The sequence below is a fragment of the Trichechus manatus genome, unplaced genomic scaffold (genome assembly GCF_000243295.1).
Source record: "Trichechus manatus latirostris isolate Lorelei unplaced genomic scaffold, TriManLat1.0 scaffold00152, whole genome shotgun sequence".
Taxonomy (NCBI): Eukaryota; Metazoa; Chordata; class Mammalia; order Sirenia; family Trichechidae; genus Trichechus; species Trichechus manatus.
The window spans coordinates 3,055,668-3,078,119 of NW_004444088.1; the positions used below are offsets into that span (position 1 = coordinate 3,055,668).

At 39.8% G+C, this 22,452-nt stretch overlaps 3 protein-coding genes across 9 annotated transcripts in view; all 3 read left to right on the forward strand.

Annotated features, from left to right (window-relative positions):
• ZFAND1 (zinc finger AN1-type containing 1) overlaps positions 1-6,785 on the forward strand; it is an 11,958-nt gene extending 5,173 nt beyond the window's left edge. For 2 of the 5 annotated variants that reach the window (XM_004385992.2, XM_023740293.1), the window contains exons 3-8: positions 748-787; positions 1,099-1,226; positions 1,307-1,398; positions 2,147-2,268; positions 6,146-6,301; positions 6,400-6,785. In XM_004385992.2, coding sequence (XP_004386049.1) covers positions 748-787; positions 1,099-1,226; positions 1,307-1,398; positions 2,147-2,268; positions 6,146-6,301; positions 6,400-6,570 — 709 coding nt within the window. In that variant the 3' untranslated portion in view covers positions 6,571-6,785. The remainder of the gene's footprint in view (positions 1-747; positions 788-1,098; positions 1,227-1,306; positions 1,399-2,146; positions 2,269-6,145; positions 6,302-6,399) is intronic. The other 3 variants (XM_023740294.1, XM_023740295.1, XM_023740296.1) reach the window with 2 other exon arrangements.
• A 2,918-nt stretch (positions 6,786-9,703) lies between these two features.
• SLC10A5 (solute carrier family 10 member 5) lies at positions 9,704-12,298 on the forward strand. Its single transcript, XM_004391451.2, is given in 7 exon segments — positions 9,704-10,842; positions 10,845-11,051; positions 11,054-11,570; positions 11,572-11,708; positions 11,711-11,763; positions 11,765-11,862; positions 11,864-12,298. Coding segments are annotated over 7 exon segments (1,284 nt in total). The 5' UTR covers positions 9,704-10,739; the 3' UTR covers positions 12,033-12,298.
• A 7,620-nt stretch (positions 12,299-19,918) lies between these two features.
• The window catches only part of IMPA1 (inositol monophosphatase 1), a 21,052-nt gene continuing 18,518 nt past the window's right edge, over positions 19,919-22,452 (forward strand). Inside the window, exons 1-3 of one of the 3 annotated variants that reach the window (XM_023740297.1) lie at positions 19,919-19,954; positions 20,399-20,511; positions 20,592-20,679. The gene's annotated coding sequence lies outside the window, so the exon portion shown is untranslated. Of the gene's footprint in view, positions 19,955-20,398; positions 20,680-22,452 lie in introns of all 3 variants that reach the window. The other 2 variants (XM_023740298.1, XM_023740299.1) reach the window with 2 other exon arrangements.

Sequence of the window (22,452 nt, forward strand, 5' to 3'; positions counted from 1 at the left end):
TACTAGCGCATATTTGTGGAAGCATAGACTTGTCATAGGTTCTGAGTACTAGTGCATATTTGTGGCTAATCTTCAACTTCCAGGAATGGGGTTGTATGCATCAATTTTATGTAAAAGTTATATTTGTGTCTTTTAATTACAAAAGTAAGTAGTATCCACAATATAAAGAATATGATAAAAAATTGTTGTGATTATTACTTTTATTTTAATTAATAAAATGAAAAGTGCCCAACCTGTGAATTCTTTAAATTGGGTGTCACATGTCATTTGCACACATAAGATACAAAGTAAAATCTGAGCACTAACCAAGGATTTTGGAAAATGAATTTTCTTTGTAATTAAGTTTTCATATTTAAATTTTTCATATTTCATTAAGCATTTAGTTTATTAAGTAGAGTCCTGAAAAAATGAATTCTTTTCAGAAGCTAATTCAGGAAGATTTTTCAAGTAAATAAAAGTAATACATAGTTATAAATCTTTTGTAGCTAGAGCACTCTGACATTTTATTACTGATGATCTTTGAGAAATAAAAGGAATCAAAAGGTTCTTTGTATTTTCGAGCACCTTAAAGTAGTCAAAGGAAAGGTAACTTAGAGTGATGAATTATTTTTACTCGTATTGAAGTTGCACAGTTGTGTTTTAAATTCCTTTGGGACATTAAAATATGTAAAATTCCTGTAGCCATCTTTGTTTAAGTACATTATTTGATTGCATTTAAATAATTTTTTTTTTTGTTAATTATTTAAGCCTTGAACACAGAAGCAGGGAGTCACATGGCTGTTCTGAGGTCAGTTTATTTCTGCTATCTAATAAAATATGTTTGTATTCATGTCGAGATCTGGGGTGCAGTGGAATCAACTCGATGGCAGCGGGTTTGTTTGTTTTTTTTTGGTTTAGGGGATAAATACAGTGCAGTAGAGAGGTTGTGAGAATTTAGAACATTCGGCACAGTAATCATTTCTTACATAAACCCAATCTATTACCTGAGAGTGTGTTACTTGCTTTAATAACGAGGTAATATGAATGCTGCCTACCCAAATAGATTTATTGATTTGGTGTGAATATGCAATGTAATGCCATTTCCCTCCACATTTGCAGGTGAATATAATCAATGAGAGAATGAAGACAGACAAACATACATCTTACCCATGCTCATTCAAGGACTGTACCGAAAAAGAGCTTGTGCCAGTTATATGTCCTTATTGTGAGAAGAATTTTTGCCTGAGGTGATGACTTAGAGCATTCAAGCCCTGTATATCCGTTTAAGTTGCAGGCACATCAACTGGTGTTACTATTCTGTTCATAGACACCGTCATCAATCAGATCATGAATGTGGAAAACTGGAAATCTCTAAGCCTCGTATGGCTGCCACACAGAGACTTGGTAAAGACGTTATTGGCAAGTATCTAGAAAGCTTGTTTTATTACTTCCTTATTGTTTATACTCTTTTAGTTCCAGAGCCTGCTTCTTGTGTCTGCTTACCTGTTATGGAAATTGTTGTTAACAACTTCTGTGTTAATAACTTGCATGGATTTTGGTGACATTCTGTGACAGTGTTTCTCACAAGGCTTACTTGACCAGTGAAAATTGAGAAATTGTGTGGAAGTACCCCACCAGATTCTCATTTGCCGGCTGCTTAGATCACCTTGTTCATCATCAGGGCTAGAAGTGGTATTCACGTGGTAAAGTAGTGCTTTGCGTTCTCTGAAGACTAAACTCTAATCCTGGTCAACTGTCCTGTGAATGTCGCTGCTAATACGAGGTACTGGGAAAGAGCAAGTAGGTGACTCAGACCAGCCTCTGCCAACACGTTAGGTCAACAGAATTTCATTCCGTATTAAGGATAAACCTTGTATTAAAATCTTCCATAACCAAATCTTAAAGTTCTCCACAGAAATGTTAATGGTTGCTTTGGATTAAATAGGCTTCAGATGGAAAGAAACATATAACAGTGAGTTTTGTGATAAGGGAATTGCTTAGATGAACCTGGAGGGTATTTTTTCATCGTTCATATAAATTCAGTGCCTGTAAAATGAATATGATTTCTTTATCTCAGTTGTGTAACTTGTGGAAGTCTCAGGGTGTAATTAGTGAGTGTTTTATGATAAAATTCTTATGTGCTTATATGCTTATGCTTATGCCTTAGGCTCCAAGACAGGAGAGACAGTGAGTAAACGACGAAAAGGCGCAAAAAATACAGAAACAGCTGCAAAGGTGGCGTTGATGAAGTTGAAGATGCATGCTGATGGGGATAAGTCATTGCCACAGGTTGGTCTTAGAGATTTAGAAAAAAAAAAAAACACCCTAAATATAGTCGAAACCCTCTGTTTACTCTTCTCTCCCCTCAAGGAACAACTCACCTGAACTGGTATGTATTGTTCCTGATATTACCTGGTATATGTCTGCGTAAATAATACATAATCTTGTGAGCTTTTGAACTTTACACAAGTGGCAGTGTACCAAGTGCATCCTTCAGCTTGCTTTTTTTTTGCTTAGTGTCATGTTTTAACATTTGTCTATGCAGATACGTTTAGTCTAGATTATCCGTTTTGGTAGCTTCATATTATTTCATAATGTGAATATACCACAAAATTAGATTTTTTTTTCCTGTAATTTTTTGCTATTGTAAACTCTTCTGCAGTGAATATCCTTGTGTATGTATGGGAGAATTTCTCTAGGGCTGTCCTTATAAAACTCTGCAGTATCAGTTACGTTGTATATAACAACCAAGTACATATATACACATACATACATAACTTAGCACAATTTCATTAAATAATGCCTAGTCTTAGTATGGTGTTATATATTCTGATTTTTTAAATTCTATTTTAATTCATTTTTTTAAAATGCTGGTCAGGACCCACTGCATTGATTTTACAATCTCCAATGGATTGAGACCTTCAAAATGAAAACTGCTACTATAGGGATTATACCTACGAAGAGAAAAGCTGAGTCATGAGGTTTGCTCTTTTTCAACTTTGCTGTATATTGTCAACTTCCCTTTGTCAGTGGTTGTACTGATTTATCTCCCTCTTGCAGTGTCTAGGAGTTTCAGGGTTTTTTGCCAACATTTCATTGGTACCAATCTGATAGGTATGAAATGATACCTCACTGTGGTTTAAAGCTGAATTTCCTGTTACAAGTGAGACTGAACTACTTTGCATTGTTTATTGCTGCTTGGTTTTCTTCTGTGACCTTTTTGTTCATATCCTTTGCCCAGTTTTTCTATTGAGTTGTTTGGCATTTTTAAATAAATTGATAGGATCCTTATGTATTCCGAATTCTAACCTTTTTTTGGTTTAAATGTGTCGCAAAGTGTCTTCTTCCAGTCTGGCTTGTGTTTTGAGATCTTTAATGGTACAGACTTTCAAAATTGTCATCTACTTCGCTCACATTTATTCGTGATTTCCTTAAGATTTGTACTTTTTTTTAAGAAATAAGTTGTTTACAGAATTTTCTTTTAGAAGTTTTGTTTATTTAGCTCTATTCCATCTTGAATTTAATTGTTAAGTGTGGCCAGAAGTAGGGATTTACCTTTGTTTATTTTTTCTTTATAGGTTACCGCTTGTCATAACATGAGCTATGGAAGAGTTTATCCTATCTCTGTTGGTTTGTAACTTACAATGCTGCGTCTGTGGTACACCACGTTTTCGTGTCTGTGTGAAGTCGGTTTGGGGACCTCCATTCAGTTCTTCTGTGTGCCTGTCTCTGCAGGAGTATCAGATAGTCATAATTATCATAGCTTTATAATAAGTCGGGTGAGTCTCTCCACCTTATCCTGCCTATTCTTGGCCATTTACTCTTTCAAATAAGTTTTAGGGTCACTTTGTCCTTTTCTGTGACGTGGCAGTTTTGATGGGAATTGTACTGAGTTTTAGATTAATTGAGAGACAGTTGACATCTTTAGAATATTGACTCTTCTCATCTTTTTTCATGGTCTATCCTAGTTTTTCTTTAAGTCTCCTTTTATGTCCTTAAATAGCGTTCTGTAGTGTTGTTTTTCTAGTGTTTATATTTTATACACACTGTAGAATGTTCTCACTTTTATTCCTAGGTTTCTTACTTGTCTTATAGATTTTCCATAGCTTTTGCTGCTATTCTAAATAATATCTTTTTTTTTTTAATTACTTTTTCCTAATTAGTTACCACTGGTTTTTGTATGTTAACTTTATATCTAGCAAATTAACTCTTAATAGATTCCATCATTTGTGGATTTTCTGATTATTTTGTAGTTACTCATGTCTTCTGAAAAATGGCAGTTCTGTCTTTTTTTGTTTCAATTTCCTTCTCCCCTTCCTCCTTGTTATTGTCATTATTATGGTTATTATTTGGTCCTAGTGTATCGGCTGAGATCTTCAGCACGATGTGAATAATACGAGTAACAGCGGGTATCTGCATCGTGTCTCTCACTTGAATGCAAATCCTTCTAAGATTTTACCATTGAGCGTTATTTGTTAGTTTAGATAGTAGCCTTTATCAGGTCAGTGCTGCTTTCTATTCCTAGTTTATTACGAATTTATGTCACGAATGGATATTAAATTTTATTTTTTAACACATCTACTGAGATAATCATGTTTCTTTTTCCATCTGGGACTTAATTGTTAAGTATGTGGCCACAGGTAGGGATTTACCTTTTATTTTTTCTCTTATATGGGTTACCTTTTGTCATAATATTTGTTTTTCTTATCTATGTGGAAATTACATTAATCAATTTTTCTGTGGTTGAACCATCCATATGATCCTGGGATAAACCCTGCTTGATTGTGTTATATAACTTTTTTTAAAATGCTCTATTAAATTGATTTGCTGATTATTGTTTAGTGTTATTTAGTGAGATTAGTATCAAGATTATACTCATAAAATTAGCTGAGTAACTTTTCCTCTTCTATTCTTTGAGATAGCCCTGCTTGTCACTTTAAATTTCTGTTCCATTTTTGATCACCAGACATTTATCTGTTTTGAAAATATTTTTCTTTCTTTTTTTTTTATCTTTTTACTTTTCTCTTTTAATATATATGCTCTCGTTACTTTGTTTCTGTAGCAGTATTGTTAGGTTATAGAGTTGGCCCAGAGCTTAAACTTGCAATGACTTCTTGGGGTTTTTTTTTTTAAATTTGTTTTAGTGAAAAACTTCATTGGTTCTTCAACAAATCTAAGTTCCTTACTGCTGAGAAGGGAAGGAAGTGTGTTGAATCTGTTATTTCTTAAAATAATTGTGAACTCCCCCATAAAGTAGAGATGATTTAATTATGCCACAATTTTTATCATAGCAGGAATTTATCAGTAAAGCCAACAGTTTTTTTAGAACAATTTCTAGGAATCAGGGAAGATCAGAGACAAAACACCTTTGCGACTATTGTTTCTTTCCTGCATTTGTTGATTTAGCAAGAAAATGCAATACAAGGAAGCAGCTGAGGTATAGAATACTAGAGGAACCATCTCTGAATCCCTCTCTTTTGTTGATGAGGTAGTTGTGTAACTTTTTTTCTTTTTTGTTTGAGTTTCTTTGTTCACAAAAGTATTACTGTCTCTAAATACATCGTCAGGTCTTTCACACAAAAGGAAATTGTTACATGAGTTGGGAATCTTTCAGTTACGAGCGACACAAGCCTGATTCTAACGAGCTTAATCAAAATAAGTTTTTTCTCATGTGATGAGGAGTGAGAGGGATTGATCTAGTCTTGGAGCGTGACCAAGTTCAGAAATTCAAATGATGTCTAAAAAATTCCATCTATTGTCTTCCTTCTCTGTGTGTTGGACTCATTTTCTCCCATTTAAGGGAGTGTTTTCCACATTGGTGCACAGAAGATGGGGGGCAGTGGGAGATGCCTACAGGCAACTACAGATCTAATTCAGCGTGCGCACGAGCGCGCGTGCGGACGTACACACACACACACACACACACACACACACACACACACACGCACTTTGAACTTAAAATCCCAGGAGAAGCCCCCAATTGGCCTACCTTAGGTCACATGCCTGTCTGCACAAATTACAGTAGCTGGAGGCCCAAGTGGTGTTCCCACCAAAGTCTCATCATTAGAGACAAGTGATTCTCTTACCAGAAGAAGAAGTGTCACCAAATGAAAACAGATGTCTATTTCATACATATAATTCATATTTTAACTTTTTACTTTTACAGACAGAAAGAATTTACTTTCAGGTGTTCTTGCCTAAGGGGAGCAAGGAGAAGAGCAAACCAATGTTTTTTTGCCACCGATGGAGCATTGGAAAAGTCATAGACTTTGCCGCTTCTTTAGCCAGCCTTAAAAATGACAATAACAAATCAACAGCTAAGGTAATGGCTACTTCTAATAATTTTTACCCTAAAAGTTACAGGAAACTCTGTACAAGCATGTTTGTTTCCTACAATATGATTTATCTCTTTTTTAACAGAAATTAAGGTTATGTCACATTACTTCGGGACAAGCCTTACCCTTGGATAATATTTTGGGAACATGGATGGCTAAGGAAGATTGTCCATTACACAATGGTGGAAATATTATCTTGGAATATCTGAACGATGAAGAACTGTTTTTAAAAAATGTTGATTCTTACTTGGAATAGTCATTCAAGGATTCAAGCCAGAAATCACAAGGAAAATTCTATGCACATGTTTAAGTCAGATTTTTAAATACAAATCCTATATATTTTATTTTATCTTTAAGTTTGCTTTTTAATTTGTCATAATTTACATTATCATTTTTTTAAAATTAAATTTAGCTTGAGTTTTTGTGTTTTAAAGTTTAACTATGAACTATGTCTTAGTCATCTAGTGCTGCTACAACAGAAATACCACAAGTGGGTGGTTTTAACAAAGAGAAGTTTACTTCCTCACAGTAAAGTAGGCTACAAGTCCAAATTCAGGGCGTCAGCTCCAGGGAAACGCTTTCTTTCTCTGTCAGCCTTTTCATCAGTGTTCCCCGGACTAGGAGCTTCTCTGCGCAGGGACCCCGCTCCAAAGGATGCTCTCTGCTCCGGGGACTGCATTCTTGATGGTATGAGGTCCCCCTGTCTCTCTGCTCACTTTTCTCTTTTATATCTCAAGAGATTGCCTCAAGACACAATCCAGTCTTGTAGATTGAGTCCTGCCTCACTAACACAACTGCGGCCCATCCTCCCTCATTAACATCATAGAGGCAGGATTTACAACATACAGGAAGATCACATGGTACCAGGAATCATGGCCCGGCCAAACTGATAGACACATTTTTGGGGGACATAATTCAACACGTGACAAACTGATACTCAGTTATCAGCAAATTCTTGTATTTAATCAGCTTTTATTAGGTCTCGCTGCAGCAACCACAGCAAAGGTGTATTTCTCATTTGATTGATGTCAGTTGTTGGTTGGCTGTGGCTCTGCTCTGTGTCGCCTTCACTTCAGGATCTCGGCCGAAGGAACAGCCCCTTTCTGGTTCATTACCATTTTTATGGCAGAGGGAGCAGGAGATGGTAGACATATGGGTTGACTTAGAAGATACCTGTATCACTGTTGCTTTAATCAAGTCATGTGGCCAAATGTAACGTCATAGGGTCAGGAAGTTGAGACTTGCTGTCTGCCTGTATCACGATGTAGAAATAGATGTGTCTCTCTGAATCATCGAAACTCATCTCGTTCAGCCTTCTCAGATTTTGGATGAGGAATCCGAGGCCTAGGAAGGAGAAATGGTTTTCTTGGTGTCACCTGCCTGTTTCAGGGCATTTTACTGATAAAGAGCCTCCCGCAGTGGGGTTCACCTTTTTGTTTGTATGAATATAATACGAATGAGAAAAAGAATGAGGTAGGTCAACTGAACTGTGGTCTCTTTATTGATACAAAAGCAAAACACATGCCAAAAGAAACGACATTTTATTAAAAATTTCAAATTAATGTTCCTGTCCAATGTATTTCATCTATGTCCAACAAAGTACTGTTATACAGAAGGCATAGAAATTATTTCTATTCTTCGTCCCTTTTCTGTTATAATTGTCATGGAGATGTATAGTGGCTTTAGCGTAATTGAAAGAACAGACTCAGAGTGCCCATTTGCTCTATTTTATTTCTAATCTTTCTTCACATTGTCTTCATGTGAGGAGTGGAGGTGACTTCCAATTGTTACCAGGTGCTTAACACATTCGTACATTATTGTAGTTATGAGAGTACCTATTAATGCAAGTATTTGTTTCTAATTGTTATGGTGGATACCACGAGGAGATGTATATACACATGTAACTATAACGCGGAGCAGTGCACAAGTGCCGACGAGTGGTAGACAGTAAAGCTATGCTACAATAGCACTTGTATCAGAAACTATAAATCCAGAGGTAGAAAGGAACCTTAAATATGTTTCCAGACACCAGAGAGTTTTAATACAAACTACACCTGAACATCTGTCACAGTACCTTGCACTAGTAGGTAGTCAGCACATTTCTCATGAATTGAACAAAAGCTAACTGGAACTAAAGCTAAAAAATAACTATGGGGAGAGGGGTCGAGGGGGAGGAGATAAAGTTGACAGGGACTGAGTGAAACCTAGAGAGAGTGAAGAAGAGTTCCTTTTAATGATTTGACAGAAAAGAGAGCAGCACGGAGGGAAAGGCATCAATAGGCATACCTGTGGTAGGTCAGGGTGGGTCCCAGATAGTGGAGCAAAATATCCTGGAAGAGACGTAGGTGCTAATGTCCTCCAAGGCTCTGAGGGCTGGGGCTCCGCTCGAGCAGTCTCTGAAGAGAACAGGGCTGTAGGTGAGAGAGACTGTCAGTCCCTCCAGCTCCCCATTTCCACATTAATCTGAGGTCAGGCAACTTTCCCAGGCTTTGTTTTAGGGCTTTTAGTTGAGTATGCTTCATGAAATTTTAGCATCTCGTTGTCCTTCCCCACCTGCATGCAGACACCCAAAAGTATAAGTGAAAAACCTGTAAGTAGAAAAAAGGAGTTTTAAATTTACTTACGTAGTTGAAATAACACTATGACATATACGAGCTTCAGTTTAAATGTAATTGGCCTATAAATACATATGAAAGATCGATTATCAGGTTTTTTCCCCTCAGATTTCTCAGTTTCTCCCTCCAGTATTCCGATAAGGAGAAGGCTTGGAGAAGCTGAGAAGGGAAAAAGTTGCAGATAAAGGAATCGGGGGGAAAACTGACATACTTCACGTCTTTGACTTGGGCAGCAAAAATTATGGATTAAGATATTTGATCACAACTGTAAAGATAGCTTTGGTTTCATAAGGTTTTTGTTTTATGTTTATTTTTTTAAACTGGGAAAGTTCCATGGGAATTTAATTGAACTATCAGAGAAACAGATTAATTCCATTCCCTTGTTCCCAACATTGGTACAATGTACCTTGCTTTTCTTAGTGGAAATACATGGAAATAAAACTGATGAAACCTAGAGTCTATTGCATTGGAAAGATTAATCTGCATAAACTACAATTTTTAAAAATTTATCAAGATGAACAGTAAAAATGGCTTTGATAGTTTTTCAGGAGCCAATATTTTCTGATCTAAAAACAGTTTTTCAGGAGCAAATATTTAATGATCTAAAATAGTACAAGTTCTTAGGTATAACATAGATTGCGTTCTGATCACATGAACGATCTGTTGAAACGGTCATATATTCAAGGACTGCTGGATCCATAGGCCCAATAGTAGACAGCTGTAGCTTTTTTTTTTTTTTTTTTTTTGCTGCTTAGCCTTGGGACTCCTTTCCCTTGTTTGGAAAATACACCATTGTGTGAATCCGTGGGCTGACAGACAAAAAGCCTGATACTTCCGATCCCTGCATCTGAGGCCCAGCATATAAACTAAATTGAGCCAACTGAATGTCCTTGCCCAGAGCTGTGAATAGGGAACAGTGTTACAAAAAACGAAGAAGAGATTAGAATTAGTTCCGGTGGCTCTCCCTTGCCCTATGGTGGGAGCGTCCAAGTGTCTAGCAGCAGAGGCCCCTTAACCAGACTGTACCTTACGCTGTAGTCCCAGCAGCCTACTTTCCTAGATTCCCAAGCTACCTGATAACCATCCAGCAAATTATTTTTCTACTCAAGATGGACACCAAAAGCCATTTCCCTGGTACTCTAGAATTGCAGAAAAACTACTCAGCAGCATAAGGACGGTGCCAAGGCCCATTGTTTACGGGCCCTGCAATTTTCTAAGTAATGTCAACAAGGCATGGACTAAGCTCCAGGAGGGTGGAGTCCTCAGCCAGCTCGGCCACTGTGGTGTACCCTGCCCTTAGCTCAGTGCTGGACAAACGGATATTCAGCCGCTGTTTCATTTCGATGTGAATGAACAAAAGAGTAACACATACCTCAACATGCCTCCTCATTGTCTGTCTTAGATTTTTGGATCCTGATTGCTTTTAGTGTAGATTTTTCTTAGGAAGGGAGAGAATTAAAAAATGATGATGCCAAGGTTTTACGTTCAGGTCAATAGGAGGCTGTGTTCTCACTGGCAGAAATGAGGAAGTCGGCAGAAAAAGATTAGGTTTCTTTTGTGGTAAGTTGGACCTGTCAACGACCAGGGTTTTAAAATTTTCATAACTGCAAGTTAAACAGGTTGTGGCAGTCACTAGATTGCTTTGTATTTGTTTTAAAAAGTACAATAGTCCCTCCTACTGAACTCTGATCCAGAAAAACAATTGTTAACCAACTAAGCAACATCAGAACGCCACTGGAATACCTGCGAGGACAATGTTCTTTTGTATTGTTAAATTGATTTGCATATACGATTTATTTAAGCTTTCAAAATGATTAGAAAACTTTGTATTGTCTTGCTTTTGTTGTTTGTGACTCCGGGAGAAGCAGAGAAAGCATTTCTCAGTGTTTTGAACATAGAAAAGCCTGAAACAATGAAGAGGAAACCATCATTGTAAGGTCAAGTTACAAAGAAAAACGGCCCAACTCCAGCTACGTCTTTGTGCTATCAGAAGATCCCAAAGTGCTGCAAGTGCTGAATGTGACCAAGACCTCACTGGATGTTACAAACTTTACCACACACCTCGTGACAGATGAAGAAGGAGAGACCAATTTGACCATTCAACTGTGGGATTCTGAAGGTAGGAAGAACGACTCATTGGAAAAATTAAGAATGTCAAAGTCAAGGTGCTCAAACAAATCAAAAACAATCCTTTCCAGGCATGAGTGCATTTTGATAGGAATCTCTTCACGCTTATTCTGCCAACGATACTGTTAGATAAATGTGCATTTGGTTGCAAGATTGACCTGCATGTGCTTCAAACAATATGGAAGACACCTTTGCCAGGAATTCTTGGGGCAGTTACACAGTTTTTTCTTATGCCATTTTGTGGATTTCTTTTGACCCAGATTTTGGCATTGCCTGAGGCACAGGCTTTTGGATTTGTAATGACCTGCATGTGCCCAGGAGGAGGTGGGGGCAATCTCTTTGCTCTGCTTCTGGAAGGAGATGTCATTTTGGCCATGTTAACGACTTGCACGTCAGCATTATTGGCCCTGATAATGATGCCTGTCAATTCTTCTATATACAGTAGGATGTCAGGGTTATCAGGTACGTTTCATATTCCTGTTTCTAAAATTGTGTCAACGCTCATTTTCATACTTATCACTCGGGACAGTCATCAGGCTTAGAAGACCTGAGAAAGCAAACTTCCTAGAGAGAATAACTAGACCTCTGAGTTTTAGTTTAATGTCTATAGGGATTCATTTAACGTACAGAATGGGATTAATGTTTTTAAAAACAGCCTAGACGTGCTTCTGTTGGGTCTGTTAGTTCCTTCTTTGGGTCTCGTGTTTGGGTGGGTACTCCTTTGCTAGGATTTGTATGCTGCCTCTTCCAGTGCGTAAAACTGTTGCTATTGAAAGTGGGATACTAAATAGTTTCTTAGCCCTTGCCTATTCAGCTCTCTTTCTCACAGTCCAAAGCAGACATAGCTTCTGTGGTTCCTTTTACAGTAGCCATGTGTTCCGGATGTGAAATGTTACTAATCCTTCTAGTCTACAAGGCTAAGAAAAGATGGATCCTTATCGTAGAAGATAGAAGAAAAAAATTTTCCCTAGTTTAACAATGAAAGCATTACTGAATTCCTACTTTGGGTAAGGTACTATGGAAGATTAAAAGAAGAAATAAAATGAGGCCTGCTCTCAAGCCTCTTCTGATCTGGTTGAAAACTTGACATTAGGCAGAAAATTATGTATGTAATCCTACATGCTAAGTCCCCAGTGAGTGGTACAAACAGTTAAATGTTCATAAGTTTAGAGGAAGGAGACACCTTTGGGAATGTTTTATAGAATAACATTCAAATATGATACTTTATTATCATCTCTTAAACAGGAAAGACCAATTTAGAATAATAATTAAAAAAAACTCCTCCCTGTAGTGATTACGATATGTCTTAAGTATTCAAGAAAGAGTGTCCACATAGTTGGCATTCAGTAAATGCTCACTCAGTGAAAGGATAGGTCATTTCTTATTTGGATATCTTATTGTCTCATCAGAACCAATGTCTTAAACTAAACGTAACGTCTCTACTATCATAGCTATGCTTCCTCCTATCTTCCACATCTCCCACAGAGGTATTACCGTTTATGCTGAAACATAGGGTCATATTTTCTCACTCTTCTTTCTTCCTTTATATTCAACCAGTTTCCTGGAGAAAATTTCCTATAATGTTACTTCTGTCCTGTCCTACAGTGCTTCTTCCCTAAGTCTTTCTAACTGGCGTTGGAGTTCTCATTCTGCCCTACAACCACTTTGACCATGTAATTTCCTGGTTACAAAGCATTTTTGCTCTTTGAATAAAGTCGATATTCCTTCGTGAGTCACTTATTACCCTCTACTGCCTGACCGCCGTCTAACTTTTTCTGTCTTCTCCCTTTTCTTTACACACAACCTTTACTCCAACCAAACAGGATGACTTGATGTCTGATGAATATGTCCTCATGCCTGCTGTTCCTGCTACCTGATGGGCCCACCTCTTTATTTAAATTTTAACCATTTTACAGACCTGGTTCAAGTATCACCCTTGCCGTGAAGCTTTGGCTAATCCCCCTTAGCTATCTGTAAGTGAAATTTTAAATTCTCATCACAAACTTCTGTACTGTAGGAGAGAAATTTCTAGTAAATCTTTGACCAGAGTAAATCATATAAAACTAAAATCCATGTTCCTACTGCTTTCAGCAGAATTAAAAACTGAAATTAGCAATGCCTGCCTTTAGGCTCTTTATGTAGCAAAGCAACCTTGCGTAGTTAGGGAGGTGTCTTCTCTGGACAAGTTAGGCTGTGGAAGGAGTACATCCAGGAAGGAAGGTTGTGGCACAGTTGCGTTTGTGTAAAACGGCCTTAAGAAATATTCTTTTCATGATAGGGATGTAGAAACTATTTCATAAAAGATCTTGGGCACCAACCTACTATCTAAGTTCCCCAGGCAACTTGAAGGGTTTACCTTGAGCAAGCAGGGGCCTAGGGGAAAATTTTTTATCACCAGCCTCTGGCAAAAGGCACTTCCAAGATATGTTTTACATCAAAACTAGACAGTTTTACAAGGTGTACATTGTAAGCATCTCATGACTAGGATTGTAAATATTTATGACTAAATGTACTTTGTAGTTGACCATTGTGATCAATCTGTGTGGCCTACCGACACATACTTAAGCGTATGTATCCAATGGGAGCTTCTTCCCGCTTTGCTTGGCTCTCTCTCTTCTGACCTCAGTGAATGTTTAAGCAATCAATGGTTTTTTTGTGATTTCCTTTTTCAGCCCTATAACCATTCCTCCCTGTGACTCTCTCTGAGATTGCCATGTTCTAACTTATGTGAGCTGGCAGTTTCCTGTATTGGAATAGATCTTTTGAAACAGAATAAATCCTTTGAATTCTCATTTAAAGCCTGCAAAGTTTTTCACTACAACAGTACTCATAGTATTTATCATAACCTGGCTCATTTTACAGCTATTTGTGTTCCATTTTATCCTTCCTTTTTTTCGCTATAAATCCTTGAGTTTGAGAATTATTTATTCATTTTGATATTCCACATAATTTCTAGCATAGTATCTTTTTTTAATTGTACTTTAGATGAGGGTTTACAGAGCAAATCAGTTTCTCGTGAAACGATTAATACACATATTATTTTGTGACGTTGGTTGCATGTCAACACTCCCCCCTTCTTGATCCTGGGTTCCTCATTACCAGCTTTCCTGTCACCTCCTGCTTTCTCATCCTTGCCCCTGGGCTGATGTGCCCATTTGTCTCATTTTCTTTTAGGGGGCTGTCTAATCTTTGGCTGAAGGGTGAACCTCAGGAGTGACTTCATTACTGAGTTAAAAGGGAGTCCGGGGGCCATACGCTTGAGGTTTCTCCAGTCTCTGTCAGATCAGTAAGTTTCATCTCTTTTTGTGAGTTAGAATTTTCTTCTACATTTTTCTCCAGCTCTGTCTGGGACCATCTATTGTGATCCGTCGGTGGTGGTAGCTGGGCACCATCTAGTTGTGCTGGACTCTGTCTGGTGGAGGCTGTGGTAGTTGTGGTCCATTAGTCCTTTGGACTAATCTTTCCCTTGTGTCTTTGGTTTTCTTCATTCTCTCTTGCTTCAGACAGGGTGAGACCAGTGGAGTATTTTGGATGGCCGCCCACAAGCTTTTAAGACCCCAGATGCTACTCACCAAAGTAGAATGTAGAACATTTTCTTTATAAACTATGTTATGCCGATTGAGCTAGATGTTCCCCAAGACCATGATCTCTAGCCCTCAGCCCAGTAATTCGGTCCCTCAGGGAGTTTGGATGTGTCTATGAAGCTTCCGTGACCTTGCCTTGGTCAAGTTGTGCTGGCTTCCCCAGTATTGTGTACTGTCTTACCCTTCCCCAAAGTTACCACTTATCTGTTGTCTAGTTACTGTTTTTCCCTCCCCACCTCTCCCCTCCCTAGTAACCATCAAAGATTTTTTCTTCCTATGTGTAAACCGTTCCATGAGTTTTTATAATAGTGGTCTCATATAGTATTTGTCCTTTTGTAATTGACTTATTTCACTCAGCATAATGTCCTCTAGATTCATTCATGTTGTGAGATGTTTCACAGATTCATCATTGTTCTTTATTATTGCATAGTATTCCATCGTGTGTATGTACCATAGTTTGTTACCCATTTGTCTGTTGGTGGGCACTTAGATTGTTTCCATCTTTTTGCTATTGTGAATAATGCTGCAGTGAACATGGGTGTGCGTATGTCTATTCATGTGATGACTCTTATTTCTGTAGGATATATTCCTAGGAGTGGAATTGCTGGATCATATGGTATTTCTATTTCTAGCTTTTTAAGGAGGTGCCAAATCATCTTCCAAAATGGTTGTACCATTTTACATTCCCACCAGCAGTGCTTAAGAGTTCCAATCTCCTCACAGCCTCTCCAACATTTGTTATTTTCTGTTTTTTGATTCGTGCCAGTAATGTCAGGGTGAGACGGTATCTCATTGTAGTTTTGATTTGCATTTCTCTAATATCTAGCACAGTATCTTCTAAATGATTATTCAAATAAAGAGTTGAAACACAGACTAGGACCCAGATGAATAGTGTACTTTTTTTAATACCAATTTCAATGGAAATGTTTAGCATCTAGCTCCAGTTTGCCATACGTTTCGAAAGAGAGTGTAGGCGTCAAGAATGGGAAATGGCACAAGAATAGGAAATAGCACTGTAAATAATCCTGCTTCCGCCATTTCCTAGCCCCTTGGCTTCAGGCAGATTACTTAATCTCCCTGAGGTCAAGTTTTCTCATGTGAAAAATAAAGATAATAGTGTCAACTCCATCCGCTTGTCTTCTAGAATAAATGATGTCAGACATACAAGGTGCCTAGAGAAGTGCCTGGCACGTATTAAGTTCTCAGTAAGTATAGCTGCTATTACTATTCTATCAGAGTTTAAACTTTTGACTTTGATACATCTGTTATTGAAATATTAATCTGCTAACTAGGTATGGCGCCTAAGCCTTTTAACATTTTCCTGTGGGTTTTATTTACCACTTAGTCATCTAGTGCTGCTCTATCAGAAATACCATGAGTGGATGGCTTTAAGAAAGAGAAGTTTATTTTCTCACAGTCTAGTAGGCTACAAGTCCAAATTCAGGGTGTCAGCTCCAGGGGAAGACTTTCTCTGTCGGCTCTGGAGGGAAGTCCTCGTTGTCATCAATCTTCCCCCAGACTAAGAGCGTCTCTGCGCAGGAACCCCGGGTCCAAAGGACACGCTCTGCCCCTGGCACCGCTTTTTTGGTGATATGATGTCCTCCTCTCTGCTTGCTTCCCTTTCCTTTTATCTCTTGAGAGATAAAAGGTGGTGCAGGCCATACTCCAAGGAAACTCCCTTTACATTGCATCAGGGATGTGACCTTAGTAACGGTGTTACAATCCCACCCTAATCCTCTTTAACATAAAATTACAATCACAAAATGGAGGACAACCACACAATACTGGGAATTATGGCCAGCCAAATTGATACACACATTTTTGGGGGACATAATTCAGTCCATAACAACCGTCTTACCCATAGTGTTAAGAGAATTTTTGTTTTCTTTGCCAGTTGATAAGACAACCAAGGTTCTTTTTTTCTAGTTTCACCAAATCCAGTATAGAACACCAAGATCTATAAGACCTGGATTGGGGTGGTGGTGGGTGATTATTACTCACTTTATAAAATGAGTATTGCTTATGTGAAATAATTTACTACTGACTCCTTTAAACAAATCTCAGCTTAGGGGTTAAAATAGAATTGAATATGCAGACACTTAATTTACATCCATTTTCATGAACACTGACTAGGAGACTGGCAACCTGCCTTTCTGGTTGTACTCCTTTCATTAACCTTGTGACCTCAAACAAGACACTTTTCTACACTTCAGCTTTCAAACGTGCAAAATGAGAGGATTTGACTGAGATTTTAAGCCTTTGGTCAAACTCTTAATTACAATCTGTGATTCTGGCATAAAACCCTAGCACCTAGCCCCAAGGGCAGGGTGATGGGGTAAAGTGAAGAAGGTTCTGGTTTGTGAGAATCACCACATACCCCTGTTGCTTTCTAGCTATAGCAGAAACCAAAATGTGAGCTTCCTGAGGGCAGGGACCACGTACTGTTTTTTGTATTGCCTCCAGTATTTAGCACAACGCATTGAACAGAGTAGGTGCTCATTAAACATTTATTGAATTTTATCAAAAAGACATATAAGGATCACGATCATATACTTGAACCAGACTATGCCTGGATCCGCAATTCCAGCTCTGTCACTTACTAGTTGGGTGACCTTGGTCAAGTTACTTAATTTCTCTATGCCTAAATCCTACTGAAAAATGGGGATAATGATAGTACCTACCTCATAGTATTATTGTGAGGATTGAGTTAATGAGTGAAGTGCTTAGAACAATCCTTAACACATACATGGTAAACTATTATTATTATTTTTCCATGAATATTTGACAGAATACCTGGGTAGTACAACCCATTAATGCCCTTGGCTGCTAACCAAAAGGTTGGAGGTTGGAGTCCACCCAGAGGCACCTTGGAAGAAAGGCCTGGTGGTCTTCTGAAAAATGAGCCATTGATAACTCTGTGGAGCACAGGTCTACTCTGACACACATGGGGTCACAATGAGTTGGAATTGACCGGAAGATTTTATGAATATGTGAATGCTCTATCTTACAAAGCAGTTGGAAGTACATGGATTGAACTTGGGATATTTATTTCTCTTAATAGACGCATCATGGAAAGCTGAGATTTTACATAGTAAAATCTGTCTGAAAATTTGGATGGGAATGAACTTACTGAAGTAATTTTTTTTAAGAATGAGTGGCATAAAGCAATCTTGTCTAATAGGTTGAGTTCATACCAACTAGTCTACACAGCCATGATCGGTTATAGAAAAATCCAAAGGTAGAGAGGTTAGGCCAGTTTTTTTCAAAGTTTCTTTCCAATCCTTAAAAACCAAAAAACAAACCTATTGCCCTTGAGTCGATTCCGACTCGTAACGACCCTATAAAGGTGGCACAGTGGTGAAGTGCTCGGCTGCTAACCAAAAGGTTGGTGGTTTAAACCCATCAGCAGTTCCGCCAGAGAAAGACATGACTATCTGCTTCCATAAAGATTACAGCCTTGGACCCCCTATAGGGCAGTTCTACTCTGTCCTATGGGTCACTATGAGTGGGATGAAGTATGAGTTTCTAACTCTTAAGAAGGATGATTCTATGATACTCTATTCCAAGAATAACAATTCTATGATACATATTCTTATATCTGGTGTCCAAAATCATATTAAGCCAAAAATAGAAATTGATTAAATTTATTTAATATACAATTTATAAGTCGGAGTAACATTTTGACTTGGGAATCAAAAATGTTCCAAAGAGGAAAGAACTTCCCAAGATTTTTATATCCTATCTTATTGACATTACCATGGAAACGGGGCCAAAACAGTGTTTATATAATAACAATTTACCCTAAAACACAGCCTCTAGTCTGACTTTGGAGTTTCTGTTTCTGAATGCACATAGATAATTCTTCAAAAGAGCATAATGCCTAAGAGAAAACGGTCTTTACTAATTTATCTAGACCATTGCTTGACTCAAAGGCGACTTTAGGAAAACAGCTCTCTCAAGGCTCAAGGTCCAAATATCATCTCAGGGTGATAGCGTGGCTAGGTTACCCAACGTCCATGAATCCCAGAAATCTGGATTCCAGGGCAATTAAGCTTGGTTCCTCACTGTGAAAGCTGTTGGCATTACAGGAGCGTATCAGAAATCTTAACCAATATCTGCAGCTCCAACCTATGTTATATCAAAAGATGAAATCTTACTAGATATCCTGGATATCTACCAGGAGCATCTGGACATTGTACATGTAAATTCGATTTCTTTTTTTAATCAAAGTTCACTGAACAATTAAGTAAAAATTCTTGGTATGTGTAAATTTTTTTAGTCAGAGAGTTGCCACTTAAAAGTAGCCAGCTCCAGAGACTAAGCAGTTAGCAAGATGCCCAAGATTGCTGGGGAATAATCACGTGGTGACCTCTCTTTATTATATATACACAAGGCAATTTAGGCCCCTAGCACCCATGGGGAAGAGTGAAACCAAACCATTTTGTGGCTTGACAAAGGCCATCTGTCCTGTACAGTCAGGTCTCCCAGGAGGAAAGGCATGGGATGTCACCTCTTCCATTTTGAGGTTTAACATAATTAGAATCTTTCTCATGGATGGATGTCAGTCGGCAGGTGACAATATCCGAAGCCCTCTAGAAGGAACTCGCCGTTATGGGAGTCTGGAATGGTGACCTGGACCACACCTGCTACATTGTCCTGAGGCAGCAACCTGCCCCTCTATACCCCAAACCACCTGGACATAGCAGATGTTCTTTGGAATTGGGAACAATGGCTGCAGGTGTGACTGTGGTTTTAAAAACCGCACCTGGGAATCCACCAACAATGCAGTGAGGCCTCTGCAGTCACCTAAACCACTTTCTCAGCACTGGACAAGAATCTTCTGGATTGCGTGGGACCAGTCTGCAACACGGCGACAACAGAATGTGAACACTCGACCTAGAAGGAAGAGAGCTGGGAAAAATACAGAGGAAAAGAATGTTTAAACAAATCTACAGAAGAAATGGCAAGCAGGAGAAAGGAAAATGAGCCAGTGGTGAAAAAGAGGACAGATCCAGCACGTCGGAGCCAGTACCCTGCAGGCGCGCCAAGAGCTTCTGGAGTGTGCGTGTGTGCGCGTGTCCGCGCGCGCGCTCGTGTGCGCCTCTGTGTGCGTGTGTGCCCACCCGTGCGTGTGTGCCCGCCTGTGCGAGTGTGTGGGGGGGCGCAGGTAGGGGCGGGCTCCCAGATGGGCCACGCCCCCGTGGGCGGTGCCTCGGGAGGCGGGACTTCCTGTCCCGAGCTGGTCCTCCCGGGGCGGAAGTGCGGAGCTGCGCAGCCGCAGGCGCTGAGCGGGTCGCCTGTTCTCTCACGCAAGGTGAGCCCTGCGTTCCCGGACCCCGGCGCGGGCTGGCGGGGCGGGGGTCGGCACCCGGGGGCAGAGGGTGCAGCTGGGGCGACTTCCACTGGGGGGTCGGTCCCCGGGCCGCCGAATGACACACGTTTGTGTGGAGGTCACGCCCATTCAGCTTCCCTGACCCGCTGCGGCAGCTTCTGGGGCCCCGTCCCTCCCCCGAGTCTGTCGTTTTACCGACTCCGGGGAAGCTCCGAGACCCGCTCGGCCCTGGGGTCTCGCAGTCCCGGAGTAAGTGAGGCGGCAGCACCCTGCGTCCCGGTCAGTCCTGCGGCGGGGAATGGTGCCTGGGAGGGAGCGGGTGGCGGGGCACCCACCGCCTGGAAGGCTGTGACCCGGACCGAAAACGTGTCAAGGGTGTATGGCTTCGGGAAAACGAAGGGGAATAAAATAGGCCTCTTCCATCAGGTGGGTTACAGACTGGCTGGGAAGATACAGCACGCACACAAATGACCAAAATGCAACGAAGACGAGAGTTGTATGGACCCTTCCAGGCCGAGGCTCCCTCCTAGCTTCTCACTGTACGTTCTCTCCTAAGAAATGTCAGACTCACGACCTCAGTTGCTTCCTACCCAGATGACTTCTGTATTTATAACTGCAGGCAATACGCGTCCTCTGAGCTCAGGATCCATCTATTCAGCTGCCTGATTGACGTCTCCTCTGGGCTTACAGAGGCCCCTTACCCTCTAGTAAGTGAATTCTTGCTCTTCCTGCCTCCTACCCAAATCTCAGACTGGACTCTTCCTGTTGCTTCTTGCTTTAGTACCTGTCACCATTATCCATGCAGTTGCCAAAGCCAGAAATAAATGGCATAAAATCATTAAACTCTTCCTCTCCCTCATACCCATATCTACCCTTTTTACTGAGTCCCCCCAACTTACCTCCCAAAGTGAATGTCTCTTGGCTTTCTCACCTTCTCCTCCTGTTCCCACCAGGTTTAAGCTAGCCATGAGAACTACTCTGGACTAACCAAACCAAACCAAATCCTTTACTGTTAGGTCAATTCTGACTCATAGTGACCCTATAGGACAGAGTACAACTGCCCCATAGAGCTTCCAAGGATCATCTGGTGGATTCAAACTGCCAACCTTTTGGTGAGCAGGCGAGCTCTTAACTGCTACACCACCAGGGTTTCTGCATCCTAAATCTCCTAACCCTCTGCCTATACCTACTCTCCATTCTTCCTTCCACCCTCAGATCCATTTTATTCAGTAGCCACAGTGACATGATGCCTCTGAAAATCAAAATCCTTCTCGCTAAGGCCATGTGGGGGTTGGTCCCTCTTGCCTCCCTCCCTCACCCTGTTCCCTTGGTTCTGAGCTGCCACACTTGGGCCTTTCATGTACCAGGAGTCCTGCAGTTGAGATAGTTTATGCCCCCTCACTTTTCTTTCAGATCTGGGTTTAATCATGACTTTATCTGATGCCTAAGACTAGGTTGGAGCTCCCCTGTTACATGCTTTTCAATTCACTTTTCTTTTTTAGCCTTTTATATTTTTGATTTTGCATGTAATCTGAGATTTTTTTCCTTTATACTTTATTTTTGTTGTTGGGAATATACACAACAGAACATACACCAATTCAACAATTTCTACATGTACAATTCAGTGACATTGATTACATTTTTTGAGTTTTGCAACCATTCTCACTTTCCTTTTCTGAGTTGTTCCTCCCCCATTAACATAAACTCACTGCCCCCTAAATTTCCTATCTAATCTTTCAAGTTGCTATTCAGTTTGATCCCATATAGATAGATCTTAAAGAGTACAGTATTCAAGGCAGATATTCTTTACTAGTTGAGCTAAACGGTTGTTTGGTTTTTAGAAGACTTCAGGGGATATTTTTGGTTTAAGGTTTAAAGATTATCTCAGGGCAGTAGTTTCAGGAGTTCATCTAGCCTCCATGGCTCCAGAAAGGCTGGATTCCATGGGAATTTTAAATTCTGTTCTGCATTTTCCCCCTGTTGATCAGATTCTTCTATAGAATCTTTGATCAAAATGTTCAGAAATAGTAGCCAGGTACCATCCAGTTCTTCTGGTCTCATGGCAAAGGGGTCAGTTGTTCATGGAGGCCATTGGCCACACATTTGATTTCCTTCTCCTATTCCTGACTCTCCTTCTTCCTTGGTTGCTGCAGGCGAACGGAGACCAATTGTGCCTTGGATGGCTGCTTGCAAGCTTTTAAGACCCCAGGCACTATGCAGCAAACTAGGAGGTAGAACAGAAGCACTCAACACGATTATTAGGCCAATTAATTGAGATGTCTCATGAAATCATGACCCCATGCCTCCAAACCAAAGAACCATAATCCTGTGAGGTGTTTGGTTATACATAAGCAGGCTCAGCAGCTGCTGTTTCTTTTTTTTTTTTTTTTTTTTTTTTTTTATTTATGTAGCACACAACTTTTGCAAATTCAGCTCTTTACAGTTGTACAACTTATTGAAAGCAGTTAGAGTAATTGGTG